The 20308-nt window shown below is 39.1% G+C and overlaps 1 protein-coding gene across 13 annotated transcripts in view; it reads right to left on the bottom strand.

The window, feature by feature from the left end:
- The window catches only part of LOC133554928 (membrane-associated guanylate kinase, WW and PDZ domain-containing protein 1-like), a 219752-nt gene that overhangs the window by 150156 nt on the left and 49288 nt on the right, over positions 1 to 20308 (bottom strand). For all 13 annotated transcript variants that reach the window (XM_061904233.1, XM_061904234.1, XM_061904218.1 and 10 more), the window contains exon 2: positions 1422 to 1538. In XM_061904233.1, the coding sequence (XP_061760217.1) occupies positions 1422 to 1538 (117 nt within the window). The remainder of the gene's footprint in view (positions 1 to 1421; positions 1539 to 20308) is intronic.

Genomic DNA, 20308 nt, shown 5'->3' with positions numbered 1-20308 from the left:
CCCTGACACACCGTGCCTCCCAAGTTATCAATTAACTATTTCAAAATAAGAGGCTATGTTGTACTGTAGTCTAAGATCAATAAAAACACAAACACCTCTATGAATCATATTTGCTTTAGCTTTTTGGGTAGATTTGGAATATCACTGTCCGTCCTTTGTGTGTCGCAGTGGCCTTTTCATCTTCCTCGATCTTTGTAAGAGCCTAACATGACATAATCAGGCAAGAATCTATTTTCAATAAATTAGAACATCATAATCCCAGGCAGGGGAAGAGAGGTGGATTTACTGGTCACATGGCTCAGCAAGCCATAGACAGAGAGAGAGAGAGAGAGAGAGACACAGAGAGAGAGAAGAGAAAGAGAGAGAGATAGAGAGAGAGAGAGAGAGAGACAGAGACAGAGAGAGACAGAGAGAGACAGAGAGAGACAGAGAGAGAGAGAAATAAACCACGAGCAAGGAAAAGGGAAATACATACAAAATATAGACAACATTTTCAGTAAAGAAATGCATGCAAACACACATTTGCATAGTCAAACTTGAATCCGTACGGAAATGGAAACTGGAAGAAGTTGTGTTCAAATCATAATTCAATGATTATATCATGTCCATGCATAACAAAACAGTTCCCAAGGGGGGAGAAACAAACAGATACACCAGATTACTGAGTGATACCCCGTGCTCCTTCATTGAAAGACTTAGCTTGAAGCCTTGTGGTCATGTCCATTCATCCATTTTCTTGTCCAGTGTAGACCCTGGACAAGTCGCCACCTCATCACAGGGCCAACACAGATAGACAGATAACATTCATACATACATTCACACACTAGGGTCAATTTAGTGTTGTCAATCAACCTATCCCCAGGTGCATGTCTTTGGAGGTGGAAGGAAGCTGGTGTATACTGAGGGAACCCACGCAGCCACGGGGAGAACATGCAAACTCGAGCACAGGATCGAACCCAGGACTTTCGTATTGTGAGACAGATGCACTAACAACTTCATAAAGAAGGTTATCCTAACACAAACATGATATGACTACAGTCGGAAAAAATCTCCAGCTAAGAACAAGCAAATGTAACCAACGACTGTTGTTGGAACTGGGTAAATTTGGAATATTTTATAACTTTGACTGGGGTCAATGTTGATGGTGGCTCACTTTTACCTTTCATTCATTAGTAGCCAAAATGGGGACAATGGTATATCGTCGGGCAAAAATGTATTCTGGGTGGGAGAGAGGCATTGAGCATTTGAGCAAGATTAATAGATGAGACAAACAAGATAAAAGCCCAAAGGAAGTGGGTCAACAGTTTAAAGACCAATACATGATGCTGGAGACTGTTTAAAGACAAGTCTACTTCCAAATGTTTCAGTTTAAGAATTCACCAGTACAATATCATATAATTATATAATAAAATGATACTTACAAGGCACAGCATGGCGATACAGATTAGCTCGGATGGTCTTTTGCAGGTTGTGGTCCGGAGACGCCTTTTGGAACCTCAGACTAAGGTAGTGTTTAAGATCTTTGTTCAGCTTATTGCCTAGAAATTGCAGAAAAAACGAGTTTAGGTCAAAGAAACTCATGAAGACCAACATAACATCTTAATATAAGGCTATACTCCCACTTGTTTTCTGGTAAACAAATAAGGTGAATGGTTTGGTCCCACATTTTTTTATAAAGGACCAAATGTTTATATATTTGCAATGCCATGAAGAACTGTTCAAATGTAAGGACATATGCAACAGGGAGACTGTGAAATTATTTTCACTGTCATTTGAACACTGGTCCATGATTTTGGCCCATTGACGAGCACACTCAAGCTGAAGCAACACAAATCCATTCATCCATCCATTTTCTACCGCTTGTCCCTTGTCGCTTGTACAGCACCCCTGTATCAAATTAATGATGGTTCGCAAGTCCATTTGTTTGGTTAGTACCTGGGTTCAAATGATCAACCTTCACCAAATGAACGTCACTATTAAATCAATGACACCCAAGTCTATTTTATTTGAAGTTGTTAAATGTCAACATATCTTAAGATCGTATTGGCATACAGGTTTATTTTTGTATTCAGTTGAACTTATTCATTAACTAAAACCTGTGACAGAAACATGTCACATGGATTAAGGTTACTTTAGGTACAATCAGGTAGATGCATTAAAACAGATACATTTGAGCTATAGTAAAGCTCAATAGAGTGGTTGGAAATCAGAAAAGAGTCTCTGATTGGCTATGTTTACCAGGCCCTCTCTGCATTTATCCAATAGGAGACATGGATGCTGCTGGCTAAGTTTGAATACAGCACGGCCACTCACAATGGAGCCAGATGGCCAGGGCTAGCTCTCACGCCAGGGTCTCATTTAGGACCATTTAATGATCCCCAAATTTATCATCCAAGTCTGTGGGAGCTGGCAAGCCTTTTTGGGGGAGGTGCCATGTCTTCTGGTTGGCTTCCCACTGTAGAGGATGTTTTTTTTCTCAATGCTATCACTTCCTTCAACCTCACCTTTGATGATATCACCGTTTATACCTAGATATATACCTTAGCTAAGTTATACTGATCCATGTGACAGAAGACAGCGAACTAAATGGTCAGAAATACAACTATGCAATGATAGATGCCAACGTGGTTTTGTATGATTCAGTACTATACCACAAAGAATAAACACGTTTAAGGCGATAAGAAATAAACCACTACAAACTGACATATAATATATTAATATCACATATGGGAAATCACAGCAAATGCATTTGTCAGCATGAGTACTGTGGGACTTTAAATAGATGCTGACTTTCATTATCCTTTGATTTGAGACAGTGTCATTATAAAAAATAAAAGCCATGGAGCAAATCAAATTAGAACCAGAGGTGAGTAAACACCCAAGAAAAAACTAAACAGATATTGGTTGGCTGTTGATTTTGCTGTATTTTTCCGTTCTCAACAAACACACACACACACACACACACACACACACACACACACACACACACACACACACGCACACACAATGTGTAGCTCACTGCAAGCAAAGCACAGTCAGGTAATTGTTACCTAGCAACAAACCAGTGCTGACGAGCATCATTATGGTCCGTGCTCAGCAAGCAGCAGTCAGACTCTAAAGGGTAAAAAAACCCACAGCTGAGGAAATACTCACAAACATCCACTATGTCAATGTTATGCAGGCATTTTGTACATCCTGTGTGTGTAAAATAGTGTAAATATCTAATCAAAAATACCATAAGGTTAGTTCAACATGGACGCATACAGTCAATATGTGTTTGTGCTCTACAATCTACACCACGTCATTTTTTCTGGCTCAGATTTTCTCCGTGAGATTGGAATCATTGTCAGGAACATCCTCCTCCTGTGGGGATGCTCTGTCAGCAGAAAGGTGTCACGCTTCATCAGTGAAAGAGTCATCAAATGTTTAATATTAATGAGGATTAACGCCACAAAGATCACAGATTACACATACACACGGTGATGAGTGCAGATGTGCTCAGTCAGTACCTCACTGGCTCTGGTTCTCAGAGGATCCAATTCTGCTATTATGTTAAAGGGGAACTGCACTTTTTTTGGAATGTTGCTTCTCATTCACAATCCTTTTGTAAAACGAGGTCACATAAGTTTTTTTTTCATATGCATTCTAACTGGTAAAATACGAGAAGTACGAGGTGGCTAACAGTACAATTAATGCAGTACATTATTTGCCCATGAAGCCCTCTAAAAAACATTCAGAAACCATCAAAATGTACATCTTGTGTCCTGAATATTAACCAAATATAGCGATATTGTTTCCGGCAAGAAATCCGCGTTAATAGGACTCCAGCTTATTAGTGAATCCCAGAGCCCAAAAACAGTCTGCGGGCTATAGAGCGTTTTCCATTCGGGCTCCAGTACTCTGGAATGCCCTACCGGTAACAGTTTGAGACGCTACCTCAGTAGAAGCATTTAAATCTCATCTTAAAACTCATTTGTATACTCTAGCCCAGTGGTTCTCAACCTTTTTTCAGTGATGTACCCCCTGTGAACATTTTTTTTAATTCAAGTACCCCCTAATCAGAGCAATGCATTATTGGTTGAAAAAAAAAGATAAAGAAGTAAAATACAGCACTATGTCATCAGTTTCTGATTTATTAAATTGTATTACAGTGCAACATTTTGCTCATTTGTAGTGGTCTTTCGTGAACTAGTTGGAAAAAAAGATATAAAAATAACTAAAAACTTGTTGAAAAATAAACAAGTGATTCAATTATAGATAAAGATTTCTACACATAGAAGTAATCATCAACTTAAAGTGCCCTCTTTGGGGATTGCAATAGAGATACATCTGGATTCATGAACTTTATTCTAAACATTTCTTCACAAAAAAAGAAATCTTTAACGTCAATATTTGACATGGATGCTTTTAAAAAAGGCTTAAAAATCCTTTTTAAAAAAAAAAAAAGCCTTTTTATAGACATACATGCTGGTTCTAGCTATTGGGCTGTTTCTAGTTTAATATTTTATTTATTTTTTATCTTTTTATTATTATTATTACAATTTTTTACATTGTGGCACTTTGAGGTTGTTTGCTCAACGTAAAGTGATTTTTTTACAAATAAAATCTATTATTATTATTATTATATTTATGGAACATGTCCACAAACAAATCTAGCTGTCAACACTGAATATTGCATTGTTGCATTTCTTGTCAAAGTTTATGAACTTACATTCATATTTTGTTGAAGTATTATTCAATAAATATATTTATAAAGGATTTTTGAATTGTTGCTACTTTTAAAATATTTTTTTAAAAAATCTCACGTACCCCCTGGCATACCTTCAAGTACCCCCAGGGGTACGCGTACCCCCATTTTAGAACCACTGCTCTAGCCCAGTGGTTCTTAACCGAGGTTCGATCATACCCTAGGGGTTCGGTGAGTCGGGCTCAGGGGTTCGGCGGAGGTCAAAACACACCCGACTTATCGTGTAAATAAAAACTTCTCCCTATCGGCGTTAATATGGATACGGCAACAGCAGAAGTCAGACGGATTTGCAGGTGTCTCATTTGTTGTGAGTTTATGCACTGTGTTGGTTTTGTTGTCTGAACAAGGTGATGTTCATGCACGGTTCATTTTGTGCACCAGTAAAAAAAACATGGTAAAACTTTAGTATGGGGAACACATATTCACCTTCAATTAGTTGCCTTATTCGGCATGGGCTTATTATAACCCTAACCCTAACCCGAACCAAATAACTCTTAATTAATATTTGTTACTTAGAATATGTTCCCCAAGTGTCCAAAAAATGCTAAATTAAGTATTTGTTACTTAGAATATCTTCGCCATACTAAAGTGTTACCAAAAACATAACTTTGTCTTGAATTTGAAAAAAAAGGAGGGTTCAAGGAATGCGCATATGAAACTGGCGGAGTTCGGTACCTCCAACAAGGTTAAGAACCACTGCTCTAGCCTTTAAATAGACCCCCATTTTAGACCAGTTGATCTGCCGTTTATTTTCTTTTTCTCCTCTTCCCCCCTCTCCCTTGTGGAGGGGGGATGGAGGGGACACAGGTCCGGTGCTCATGGATGAAGTACTGGCTGTTCAGTGTCGGGACCCTGGATGGACCGCTCGTCCAGAGTCAGGACCCAGGATGGACAACTCGCCTGTGTATCGGTTGGGGACATCTATGTGCTGCTGATCCGTCTCCGCTTGGGATGGTTTCCTTCTGGCTCTACTGCGGACGGGACTCTCGCTACTATATTGGATCCACTTTGGACTGGACTCTCACCGTTATGTTGGATCCACTATGGATTGGACTTTCACAATATCATGTTAGACCCGCTCGACATCCATTGCTTTTGGTCACCTGGGGTGGGGGGGGTTGCCCACATATGCAGTCCTCTCCAAGGTTTCTCATAGTCATCATTGTCACTGTGTGAGTTTTTCCTTGCCCTTATGTGGGCTTTGTACCGAGAATGTCATTGTGATTTGTGCAGCCCTTTGAGACACATGTGATTTAGGGCTATATAAATAAACATTGATTATTGAATGATATCATAAGTACTGCTGTAATGCAGATAAACATTTTATAGCGCTGTGATCACAGAACGCTAACAAGCTCATGCAGCTATTGACATACTGAGCTGCTGCTGCTACATTGCCTCTGCGTATTCTAGATTATAAATAATGCCTCTAACATGTATAGTGGAAGGTTGTGGCCATAAACCGAGAAATTGGTCAACTCCGACGTCCATTTTATACCTGGAGATGCAAGAAAGACACAAAAAAAGATACTTGATCGTGGAATCTTTTTTTTTTTCAAATTGCGTTAGAATTATGATTTATCCATCCATCCATTTTCTACCGCTTATTCCCTTTTTTTGGAGGGGGTCGCGGGGGGCGCTGGCGCCTATCTCAGCTACAATCGGGCGGAAGGCGGTATACACCCTGGACAGATCGCCACCTCATCGCAGGGCCAACATTATTCATGATTTAAATGGGAAGATATGAGCATCCCATCAGTCGACATCCCTGTGAGAGCAGATATGGTACAGTAATGTATTGCTTTATTATTTTCGTGGTTTGTATTTCTTGATTAGCACTTAAAAATGCTGCTGCATGACGTTTAGTGTTTCAATAAAGCTGTATCTGTTAAGCACAAAGCTTCTAAAACATGTAGCTCATCCTCCTTATTTTCAGGCTCAAAAATATAACGTTCTAGATCCTTATTTCTATCAAAGTCTCAGAGTTTTTTGTTGACGAACCCCAAGATGCAGAGACAATAGCAGGCATTAAATAAGAAAACATACTTTAATTTAAACACTAAAACAAGAACAAACAAAAGGGTACTAACAAAAGGCGCGCACGAGGCGGATAACAAACTTGGCTAAGAGCAAAAATATCTTACTGTGACACGAACGGAACTATGGCATGAGCAGAGTGAACAGAAGTAGACAAAGCTACAAGCGACAAGACAGGTAGTGGTGGCCTCGACACGACATGACACAACAATATTCCAACATCTGACTGGAGGACAAAACAGGTTCAAATAGTGTCTTGCTGATTGACACCAGGTGTGGCCAGGTGCCAATCAGCCATAGCTGAGGGGACACAGAACTCAGGGAGACAAACAGGAAACAGAACCAAAATATGAGTGCTGACAGGAACTAAAGACAGGAAACAAAGACAGATGCAGAGGAAAACTAAGACATAGACAAAACCGTCAGGGACAAGCCTGACACAAAGTAGTCTTTGATGTCTCTCACAAATTTTGTCATATTTAATAGTTGTTGCTATTGTTGTTGATGGGAAAAGTGAATGTGATGCATCTATCAAATTAATATGCTGCTCTATGCTTAAAATGATAAAAACAATATGCAAATACTACATGTAATGATAAATATTCCTGTTACTACATTACATATATGCTTGCAGTGTGTATAAAAATCATTGATGGAGGTTTTTGGATGCTTTTAGAGTGTTTATAGACTATATGTACAGTCAAAGGGTTGCATATGACGTCATTTCCAGTTTTTTTCTTCACGGCTTAATTCACTCGATGGTCAAGCAGCTTGAGCATAGAATTAAAACAATCAAAAGTTTGAGCAGAAAATACCGTATTGCTGTTCTGTTCTTGGGTGCTGCAATCATTTAATTAGAGAGATAGGAGAGAGCCTGAATAGAGACCCGAAAGAAACAAAAGTGTGTCGAAGGAAACTACTCTTAAAAATAATCACTTTCGTCATCGTCTGGAATACAATCGGACCATTTGTGTCTGCAGTGATAACACTGTAAAATGTTCGTTTGAACATTTGATTTGTTTGAGAAACTTTCCTTGAGGCAATCAGGTTTATTCTCTACTATATTACTAGGGTTTGAGAGACGAAACAAAGACGAAAAAAAGAAAGGACAAGATATTGCATTAGTTTGTGTTCTTTTGTGGTTGCTATGCCCAAAAAGAACTACAAAGACCTGGTTGTGCAAATAAATTAATGTCATTTTTAAGGTTGTCCCGATCCGATATTTGGATCGGATCGGCCGCTGATATTTGCCAAAAAATGTGTATCAGCAAGGCATAGGAAAATGCCGATCCAGATCCCGTTTTAAAAAAAAAATCTGGTCCGTGTTTTTTAACGCACCGATTTAAATAATACATTCCACTCTTCTGCTGCTCCCTAAACGCCATACTGCATTTTCCAGCACACCTTCAACACATCAACACATTTGATTGATTGATTGATTGATTGATTGATTGATTGATTGATTGATTGATTGATACTTTTATTAGTAGATTGTACAGTGCAGTACATATTCCGTAAAATTTACCACTAAATGGTAACACCCGAATAAGTTTTACAACTTGTTTAAGTTGGGGGTCCACGTTAATCAATTCATGATACAAATATATACTATCAGCATAATACAGTCATCACACAAGTTAATCATCATAGTATATAAATTGAATTATTTACAATATTTACAATCTGGGGGTGGGATGAGGAGCATTGGTTGATATCAGTACTTCAGTCATCAACAATTGCATCAACAGAGAAATGGACTTTGAAACAGTATAGGTCTTACTTGGTAGGATATGTACAGCCAGCAGAGAACATAGTGAGTTCAGATAGCATAAGAGCAAGTAAATACATTAGAAGTACATTTGATTATTTACATTAGGTTATTTATAATCCGGGAAAATGGGATGTGAATGGAGGAAGGTATTAGTAAAGGGTTGAAGTTGCCTGGAGGTGTTGTTTGAGAGCGGTTTTGAAGGAATGTAGGGATAGAGATATACTTTTACACCTGTTGGGAGTGCATTCCACATAGAAAGAGAATGAGTTAAGACTTTTGTTAGATCGGAATCTGGGTTTAACGTGGTTTGTGGAGCTCCCCCTGGTGTTGTGGTTAAGGAAGTAGTTTGACATGTACTTCGGTATCAGGGAGGTGTAGCGGATTTTATAGACTAGGCTCAGTGCAAGTTGTTTTACTCAGTCCTCCACCCTGAGCCCACCCACTTTGGAGAAGTGGGTTGGAGTAAGGTGTGATCTGGGGTGGAGGTCTAAAAGTAACCGGACTAGCTTATTCTGGGATGTTTGAAGTCTAGATTTGAGGGTTTTGGAGGTGCTGGGGTACCAGGAGGTGCAAGCGTAATCGAAAAAGGGTTGAATGAGAGTTCCCGCTAGAATCTTCAAGGTGCTTTTTTTGAACAGAGAGGAGATTCTGTAGAGGAATCTCGTTCTTTGGTTGACCTTTTTGATTCTGTGTCCTAACAGTTAAGACGGCCATGTGAATTAAAAGTTACGGTAAAAATGTCAGCTTTGTGGGATTATTTTACCCCACAAAACGAAAAAGATGAACATAGCGACAGGAATCTGCCAGCCACATTAACAAGCAACCAATGGTCGCTGCTAGACAAAACTGCAACAATTCTTAAACCCCTCCAAGAGCTGACAGCCGAGGTTAGCGCGACATGCTGTCTAGACAGTGAGAGCGAAGAACACCGAGGGATTCAAACCATGAAGGCCACCTTACTCGATGCGGTGCACACACGTTTTGACCATGTGGAAACTGAACCCCTCTATGACGTGGCAACTATGCTAGATCCACGCTATAAAGACAAGTAAGTGCTTTATAGTTATTTGAGCATATTATATGCTTCAGTACTATTTTGAAAATATTTATCTCTACAGCTTGCATTTATTTCTTTGGCAGTATTTCAGTAGCCTAATGTTTCATAGATATAAGGTGATGGGAATGTATTATTATTTTTACTATTATTATAATATTATTATTTATTATTATTGTTATTATTCTTATTCTCCTTCAGTTATATGATGGGTGAGGAAATGAATGTCACTGTTGATCATTTGTGATCTATTTTGTGTGTTACTTGTTGTCATTGAACATTAATATGTGGAGACTGGCTGAAACAATATACAATAATTGATATATCTTTATTACATTTTATTCAAATGTTAAGGTTCTTCACTAATGCTACCAACCTGGATCAGGCAAAGGAGGCACTAAAGGTAGAGGTGATGAAAATGGAACAAGAACTGAAGACCATGCCCACTGGAGAAGGTGTGGCTGAGGCTGAGACAGCAACGCAAATGGAGGCTGGAAGCTCAACCAGCAGCCTCGGCAGCCTCTTTTGATGAGATACTGGAGGAGAGCAGCCAAGTTCCTCAGAGCTCCTTGCACAAGTGTTGAGAGTAAGAGGTTTTTTAGCACAGCCTCACTCATCATTGATGAACACAGAAGCAGGCTGACACATGAGCCTCTTGAAGTGCTCGTCTTTGTTAGAAAGATCTCCCCTTTATGCTCGGACTGCAGTCAGGGGGGGCGAACAATTGAAGGGAGTGTGTAGATATAAATATATTTTTTTCAAGTTTACACTTGTTCAAAAGCAAATATTGATGCTGAGTTATAGACATTTATCCCACTCAGGTTGTGTGTGTGTTTTGCTTTATTTAATGATGTTTACAGCATTATTTACACTTTATACTGTTCACTTTTTTACTGTTCAATGATGCCATTTCTGTTTGTCATGTATGGTTGTGTCTATTTTGTGTTTATCCTTGAATAAACAGGTCAGTTTCTTGTTACCAACCATTGTGTATTATTCAAAACTCACCTAATTCAGCTGGCTAGTTGTTATCAAGAGTACTAAAAAAACATTTTCAACATGAACCTGACAACTAAGTAGGCTAAATAACTTTAAACTTTAACACATGCTCAGCTAGGCCAGTATCGGTATCGGATCGGAAGTGCAGGAAATCCAAGTGCTTTGTTTGACATGGATGACTACATTATAGCGTCTTTGGTGATATTTGTTAGCATTAAGAAAAAATATCCTTAATAATATTAATAAAGTAGATGAATACATCTATTGTAGGCCAGCGTATCCTGGATCTTGATATTGCTAGCAAAGATTGCTGAACAACAGGGACATTGATAGCTAAATAATGAGACAAAATATGAACGTCACACCATGACTGTTGACATTAATTGTAGATAAGACGAACATCTGTAGCAGGAAATCATTCGCAAACAAACGTGTCTTTTTTCCCATTAGCGTTACGATCACAGCTGCACGGGACTTATGTCAATCAAATACGTTATTTACCGATGCACAAATAAGTCCAACTATGTTTATCACGAATTAATGCTTAATTTCTGGACACCTCCTGATCTTTTCTTCTCTAAATACCGTAAGTGTCAAATGAAGTGAGGTTGTAGCAAGCAGTAACCTCTTGGTGATGATAAATGGTTTAAATCTTTAAAAATATATATTTTATTAGGATTGACAAAATCCACTCCATTACATTTTAAATATTTTTTTAATGATCGCTTATATATTTGCCTCTAAACCTTTTAAAATCTGCTATAATCTGCACTGATTCAGGTAAATAAACAGAAGCCTACTGTGGCTCTAGACCATTGCCTGAAAGCCTCTAGGTCATGTGATTGCAACCCAGCTACAGAGCTAATTCTATTAGCTACATTGTTAGCTGACTCTTACTAATGTTTATGAAGGAGTTAGAATGGGTAAGAAAAAAAAAATAGAAACATATAAACAGCCTCACAGTTGATGTTGCAAAGAAACTCGAGGTGTCTTTGAATCGACGATTGGATTTTGAGGAGTCTGAATTGACTATCAACCTCACAGTTAACACATTTGATATGGAACATACCTCCTCCATCGAGTTAAGTAACAAGAGGCCCCCTGCATGAAGCGGATGTGCTGGGAGGATGTGCTGAAATGGGAGACATCCGAACATGCCAATGGAGCTTCCCATGCCACCTCCGCCTTGATACCTTCAGCTTCTGAGGACCTCACTAAACCATCCGATCTCTACCATGTATATTTGTCTGAGTGTTTAAACCCTTTTGAGGTGGAAAAAGTCACAAATAAGATCTGTTTATTTGTGGTGGACCTAATTAGCTGTACTCTTAATTTTTTTTCTTTTAAAAAAACACTGTAGATTTTGGCCATAGTTGACTGATGGTCGACAAGCTATGTAACAATATTAAAATGTCATATCATGGTTATTGTTACCAAAATGATCAGAGTTATCAATAGGCTTGCAATATTGTTGAATGTGCTCAAAAACTACTTATAAACACAAAAATGTTTAGATTTTTTTTAATAACTAAAATAAAAAGACTATTTCAAAAGCCTACTGCTTTGAACGTGTTGTGTTTCCTGTGCTTCACTATCAGTGTTCTGGCAGGCGTTATGGTGTCCTACTCTGTTAAAGCACCAATTTGTCATATTTCTCCAAGCATATATCAAGCACTCAGGGCTAAAAAGCACAGCTTTTTCACAGTTAATTTTTTCATTTACTTAATTCTAATCAGAAAGACGTGTGAATATAAGTTTACATTGGGGTATGTAATTTCTTAATAAGGGAAGACATTAACATATCTTGTTCGATCAGTTTTTTGTTAGCATTTAAAGGAGAAGTGCACTTTTTTTTTTTTGATGAATGTTCACAATCAGTATGAAAGACATGACGACGGAAAGATTTTTTATGCATATCTAAACATTAAATAAATTCCATCAAACGTTTGCTTATAATGAAATCTATGGGAGCCGTTCAAATCCCCTAAAAAAAAGTCCAAACACCTCCATTAGGGTTTTATATACATAATTTAAGTATATACAGCCGTGGTCAAAAGTTTGCATAGGCTTGTAAAGAACATAATTTCATAGCTGTCTGTCCAATAATTTCTACAACCCTTTTTTTTTTTTGTAATAGAGTGATTGGAGCACATACTAGTTGGTCACAAAAAACATTCATGAAGTTTGGTTCTTTTACGAATTTATTATGGGTTGACTGAAAATGTGACCAAACCTGCTGGTCAAAAGAATACATACAGCAATGTTAATATTTGGTTACATGTCCCTTGGCCAGCTTCACTGCAATGAGGCACTTTTGGTAGCCATCCACAAGCTTCTGCTGGAATTTTTGACCACTCCTCTTGACAAAATTGTTGCAGTTCAGCTAAATTTGTTGGTTTTCTGACATGGACTTGTTTCTTCAGCAAATGTTCTCAATGGGGTTTAAGTTAGTACTCTGGGAAGGCCATTCTAAAACCTTAATTCCAGCCTGATTCAGCCATTCCTTTACCACTTTTGACGTATGTTTGGGGTCATTGTCCTGTTGGAACACCCTACTGCGCCCTAAGACCCAACCTCAGGGCTGATGATTTTAGGTTGTCCTGATGAATCTGGAGGTAATCCTCCTTTTTCATTGTCCCTTATACAGTACTCTCTGAAAAGCACCAGTTCCATTGGCAGCTAAACAGGCCCGGCGCATAATACTACCACCACCATGCTTGACGATAGGAATTGGTGTTCCTGGGATTAAAGGCCTCACCTTTTTTCCTCAAAACATATTTTTGGGTATTGTGGCCAAACATCTCAATTTTTGTTTCATCTGACCACAGAACTTTCCTCCAGATGTTCTTATCTTTGTCCATGTGATCAGCAGCAAACTTCAAATGAGACTTAAGGTGTCGCTTCTGGAGCAAGGGCTTCCTTCTTGCATGGTACCCTCTCGTCCATGGCGATGCAAAACACGCTTGACTGTGGACACTGACTGCATTCTTGTCCAGCTCAACCACCATACATGGTGGTACATGTATTTTTTGGACAATAATTCTTATCTTAGCGCAACAAGTACTGTCTTCATTACAGAATGTTACGGCATATAGATAGGCTCCAGCACCCCCCTCGACCCCGAAAGGCACAAGCGGTAGAAAATGGATGGATGGATGGATGGATCGTATTTTTTCCTGATCTTCCAGTTGATAGATTTGCCTGTTTTTTGTTGTTGTTTTTTAATGTAATTTTATTGCATCCTTAGTTCCCATCAGGGCAAATACAAAACTCCAGAGAGCTCCAAAGAGACGCAAAGCTCCTGGAAGCTGAGACGTTCTCAGAGCTGGCGGCTAAAAGACTGTGACAAAGATTGTTGTTCCTCAGCTTGAGATTGTGCATACGAGAGATGTAAGGCCAATGTCCCCTCACAAAGAGTGGATGAGAGGGATGGGTTTAACCCAAATAAAAGTGGATTATACCCATCCTCCATGCCTCCAGTCAGCATTACGTAACCTCAAATCTAGTTATGCATCCCTGTCTCATTTTGGGAATAGGGGGAGGATGTGTGCCTGTTCAAATATCACATGAGATAGTGATTTACACTTTTACATTCCTGTGCATGTGGACGCATTGAACAACCCTTTAAAATATGTATGCAGTGATTTGACTAGAAATATACAGTAGCCCGTATAGTTAAAACATAAAACAACAACACAACTTATCTACCATTGGCTGCAAGTAAACTCTATTACCTATCAGCCAGGTAATCAGCAAATCAGGTGTGTTGTTTGTCAAAAGGCAGGGAATCATTCCCTTGGCATTCAAACAGAGGATGTGTTTTGATCCTCCGTTTGTTGAACGGGGGTAATGAAAAAAACAATGTGTGAGAGATGAGTACACACTGGTCCGTGTCAGTGTGCTTGTTGTGTGAGAAGCTGGGCTCAGCTGCTCATTGGCATTCACGAGATGTAGCCCAACTCAACACTGCCCTCTGTGTCTCCCAGCCTCACCACTCAAAGTCAGCTTCCTTCAGAACCGTTTCCACAGCAACCAGCAAAGGCCAGGAGCCAAGAGCAATTATTATGGGCTGCTGCCCCCCTGTGGACGGTCTAAATTCATTGGAATTGTGAAAAACATTCATTACCTACTGTACAGGAGATACTTCAATTATGTTCTGAATTTAAATTAGAAATAGAAAAATCCCTTATTAAAAAAAATAATGACCATAACAAAAATACATCCACTGGAAAATAAGTAAGGGATATGGTCTAATATTTCAAAAGCAGTGGTATAACACAAACCACAGACGGTAGCAGAAAACGACCAAGTCACTATGTTTTGGGACATGCCCAAACACACAAAAAGAACAATTGCTGTAAACCGTCCTAACATTGTGGTAAAAGATAAACAGGATAAAGACCTGCACCCACATATATATGACGTTAATATATGGAAAAAAAAACACCTCTACAAAATATATGGAAAAACTGTCAAAATATAAAGACCCAAAGAAAGAAATTGGGAGAATATGAGGTATGAAAACATTCAATAAACCAGCAATAAAAAATGCTCTGGGTAAAATCAAAAAGGGTTAGACAAATGAATAGAAAACATATTAAAACAATTAATATCTGCAACCTCCAAAAGATAACCATTCGTTCAACTGCCCACACACTTAGGAGGGCTCTATCAGTAAAATAAAAGCTTCATAGAGTCTTAACGTTCACAGGTCCTAAGGGACCAGACTGTTATTAGAACAAACGCTGGCGCTAGCAATAATGGAGAAAAACAAAAATAGTAGTAATATTTTTTTATAGTACAGTATTTAAAAATAAATCAGTAATAAAGTACAACATGTACCAATAGGAAATAAAAGTAGGTTTTGCATTGATAATAAGTCCTCTTCAAGGGTATATGGAGTCTATCAGGATGGTAAATCTTGACATGTTAATATTTACCTTCCTTGTCCTAGCAAGAGTACTCCTTATGTGTTCAGATTGTAAATGGGTTGTACTTGCATAGCGCTTTTCTACCTTCAAGGTACTCAAAGCACTTTGACATTACTTCCACATTTACCCATTCACACACACATTCACACACTGATGGAGGGAGCTGCCATGCAAGGCGCCAACCAGCACCCATCAGGAGCAAGGGTGAAGTGAAGTAAGGTCCTCTCTTGTGCACAGTTCTTTGGCCTCCCCACAGAATTCTGGTTGGAGTTAGGTATGGGTTCGAGCTTGGACGTTACCAAACTTTTATTAATCCTGGTAACCCCAACAAACCTAACTCAAACCAAAATAATCCAATTTAAAGCATGGGCTATCTAAAGATCGACAAAGGATGAAAGATGTCAAAGTGTAAGGGGGTGAGGAAGTTTTATGAGGACATGTGTGCATGGTGTCTTTGTGAGAATAAGAGGTGGGACTACTTCATAACATACAGTTAAAAAATCAGTCAGCTGGGAATTTCACGTTGTTTTTTCACATTCCTTTGGAAGGAACTGTCAACATTTTTCTAGTGTTTTTTCCAAACAGGAAGAATTTCAATCCGTTTTATCTTTGTTTATTAACAAACAAGACTTACGGTGTAGGACAATAGAAATTGGTCTTTGAACGGCAACTTAACAACAACTGTAAAATATTTCACATTTCCTCTGTCTAATGGAAAAATAATGTTGTATTTGCCTTTGGTTGATTCCGACTATAAAGTGGTAATGGTGGTTACCTAAACAGTAAATTCTATTGTTTCAGTAGCTTCCTGTAAGTCTTAAGGACGTCCTGTCAGTTAACATTGGACTCCCTATTACAGAGGAAACTCAACAATATACAGAACACCAGGGAGGGGCTGTCTGGGAGAGGTAAACATACATGTGGCTGCAGTTGACACAACTCATATAATCTTTACACTCACTGTCTGACTTTATTATGTGATACAGTACCTGCTTGGCCCAGTGTCAGCTAATACAGAAATGATATTTGCTATGTCAATTAAACTACTTATGTACTCATTGTCTCAACCACACTCGTACTGTCGTTGCCAAGTTGCACATTTACAAACTCCGTTTCCAAATGAGTCGGTAAATTGTGTTCGACGTAAATATAAACGGAATACTATGATTTGATTATTCAGTTGAATATACTACTACAAAGACAACATATTTGATGTTCAAACAGATAAACTTTTTTTTTTGCAACTAATCATTAAGTTTAGAATTTGATGCTAGCAACACATGAAAAAGAAGTTGGGAAAGGTGGCAATAAATACTGATAAATTTGAGAAATGCTCATCAAACACTTATTTGGAACGTCCCACAGGTGTGCAGGCTAATTGAGAACAGGAGGTTGCCATGATTGGGTATAAAAGCAGCTTCCATGAATTGCTAAGTAATTTACAAACAAGGATGGGGCAAGTGTCACCAATTTGTAAGCAAATTGTCGAACAGTTTTAGAACAAAATTTCTCAACGAACTATTGCAAGAAATTTAGGGATTTTACCATCTACGGTCCGTGAAATCATCAAAAGGTTCAGAGAATCTGGAGAAATCAATACACGTAAGCGATGATATTACGGACCTTTGATCCCTAAGGCAGTACTGCATCAAAAACCGACATCAGTGGATAGAGGATATTACTACATGGGCTCAGGAACACTTCATAAAACCACTGTCAGTAACTACAGTTGGTTGCTACATCTGTAAGTGCAAGTTAAAACTCTACTATGCAAAGCAAAACCCATTTATCAACAACACCAAGGAACGCCGCTGACTTCGTTGGGCCCGAGCTCATCTAAGATGGACTGATGCAAAGTGGAAAATTGTTCTGTGGTCTGACGAGTCCACATTTCAAATTATATTTGGAAACTATGGACATGGTGTCCTCCGGAACAAAGAGGAAAATAACCATCCGCAAAATTCAAAAGCCAGCGTCTGTGATGGTATAGGGGTGTATTAGTGCCCAAGGCATGGGTAACTTACACATCTGTGAAGGCACCATTATTGCTGAATGTTCCATACAGGTTTTGGAGCAACATATGTTGTCATCCAAGCAACGTTATCATGGACGCCCCTGCTTATTTCAGCAAGACAATGCCAAGCCACGTGTTACAACAGCGTAAAAGAGTGCGGGTACTTTCCTGGCCCGCCTGCAGTCCAGACCTGTCTCCCATCAAAAATATGTGGCGCATTATGAAGCGTAAAATACAACAGCGGAGACCCCGGACTGTTGAACGACTGAAGCTCTACATAAAACAAGAATGGGAAAGAATTCCACTTTCAAAGCTTCAACAATTTGTTTCCTCAGTTCCCAAACATTTATTGAGTGTTGTTAAAAGAAAAAGTGATGTAACACAGTGGTGAACATGCCCTTTCCCAACTACTTTGGCACATGTTGCAGCCATGAAATTCTAAGTTAATTATTATTTGCAAAAATAAATAAAGTTTATGAGTTTGAACATCAAATATCTTGTCTTTGTAGTGCATTAAATTGAATATGGGTTGAAAAGGATTTGCAAATCCTTGTATTCCGTTTATATTTACATCCAACACAATTTCCCAATTCATATGGAAACGGGGGTTGTAGAACAGTACCATTATTTCCATTTTAACAGCTGCTGTTTTGTTTCAGAATGATGAGTTTAGTGGAGAGGAAAAATAACAATCACATACAGAGCTTAAAGCCAATGCTCGCCTTCTCGAATCATAACCATCAGCACCCAGGGCTGCATTTTTTCTGGTTTGGATCCAAAGCTCTAATCAATGGGCATGTGGTATCATGCATGTGGTATCATAAAGGAGCAGTCCACAGGGGACCACAACATCCCCTAAATGTGTTTTCCCTGTTTTTTTAAATAGAAATTCAGATCAACAAATGGGACTCAGTAATCCGTACCATTGGTGTGGTGCACTATTGCTAAGGAGGCACTGTTACACCACCCATATAAGTATATACACAACCTAGAGAAACATAGTTATTGCAAACCTCTGCCTATTAGCAAAGTGACATTTCTTAGATCGTTTTAAAAATATGCACCACACATCCCAAATAATTATACTCGTTAGTCACAATGGAATGAGTTTTTCCTGAGTGTGACAAGATCAAAAGGTGAACATATTCCTTGTATAAAAACAGCTCTCTGAAAAGCAGTCGATAGTTTTTTGTAGCTTTTGTTGTCTATGATTGTTCAATAATGTACATTGTTCCAGATAAATATATAAATAAATAAATTAATAAATAAATTGTCTTTAAACGATTACTGTCATGTTTCCGATTTGGCTAATGAATAAGAAATGTTCAACCAAGTATGTTTTGCACATATGATGACCAACTAAGGCGAGCGATATGGCCTTTTATTAATATCTCGATATGTTTGGGTCATGTCACGGTGCACGATATATATCGCGATATTTTGCCTTCGCCTTGAATGAACACTTGGTGCATATAATCACACCAGTATGATGATTCTATGTGTCTACATTAAAACATTCTTGTTCATACTGCATTAATATATGCTCAATTTAAACTTTCATGCTGAGAGGGAAATCACAACTAAGTCAATTTAGCAAAACTGTATTTATTAAACAGTTATTAAACAGTAGCACAAACATTCATGTCATTTGCAAAACAGAAAGTGCAAGATTGTCAGAGACATTTTAAGTGTCAAACAAAAATAAGCTGCATAATAGGAAATCAATTAGTACACTTTTATGCATGATGTCACTAAAATGACATATCAAAACAACACTAAATTAAAGTGAACTTTATCTGTTTTTATCTATTGTGGTGGTGTTCTGTACAAAGAGTGGCTTCACGGTGGCAGAGGGGTTAGTGCGTCTGCCTCACAATACGAAGGTCCTGCAGTCCTGGGTTCAATCCCAGGCTCGGGATCTTTCGGTGTGGAGTTTGCATGTCCTCCCCGTGAATGCGTGGGTTCCCTCTGGGTACTCCGGCTTTCTCCCACTTCCAAAGACATGCACCTGGGGATAGGTTGATTGACAACACTAAATTGGCACCTAGTGTGTGAGTGTGAATGTTGTCTGTCTATCTGTGTTGGCCCTGCGGTGAGGTGGCGACTTGTCCAGGGTGTATGCCACCTTCCGCCCGAATGTAGCTGAAAAAGGCGCCAACGCCACCCGCGACCCCAAAAGGGAATAAGCGGTAGGAAATTGATGGATGGATATAAAGTGCACTTTGTGTACAGAACGCCACTACAATAGGTAAAAACAGATAAAGTGCACTTTTGTGCATGGTGTCACACAATATATTTCAAAAACTGTCAAATAAAAAATGAGCCGCATAATAGTAAATCTAATAGTATATGTCCTATACTATGTGGTAGGTTCCAGCGGACGTTACCTCCTGTTGTTGATTTTTTTCATACGATGTTGACGTGGAAATTGTTGCTTCAGCATTTTGTGGGTGTGGCACCGAACAGGTGACGTTCCACGTCCCAAGAGCTAGCTTCTGTAGCCGAGGATTGGACCGCCAAGTGCCCTGCCTTCGGCTGCCGCCCAGCTCACAATGCACCCGACCTCTATGGCCCCTCCTATGAGTGGTGAGCCCATTGGAGGGATGACCCACGTTGCCTCTTCGGGCTGTGCCCGGCCGGGCCCCATGGGGACAGGCCCGACCACCAGGCGCTCGCCATCGTGCCCCAACTCCGGGCCTGGCTCCAGAGCGGGGCCCCGGTGACCCACGTCCGGGCGAGGGAAATCTGGGTTCAT

The sequence above is a fragment of the Nerophis ophidion genome, linkage group LG06 (genome assembly GCF_033978795.1).
Source record: "Nerophis ophidion isolate RoL-2023_Sa linkage group LG06, RoL_Noph_v1.0, whole genome shotgun sequence".
Classification (NCBI taxonomy): Eukaryota; Metazoa; Chordata; class Actinopteri; order Syngnathiformes; family Syngnathidae; genus Nerophis; species Nerophis ophidion.
Note: the sequence above shows the minus strand (reverse complement) of the source record. Positions and strands in the feature narration are given on the sequence as shown.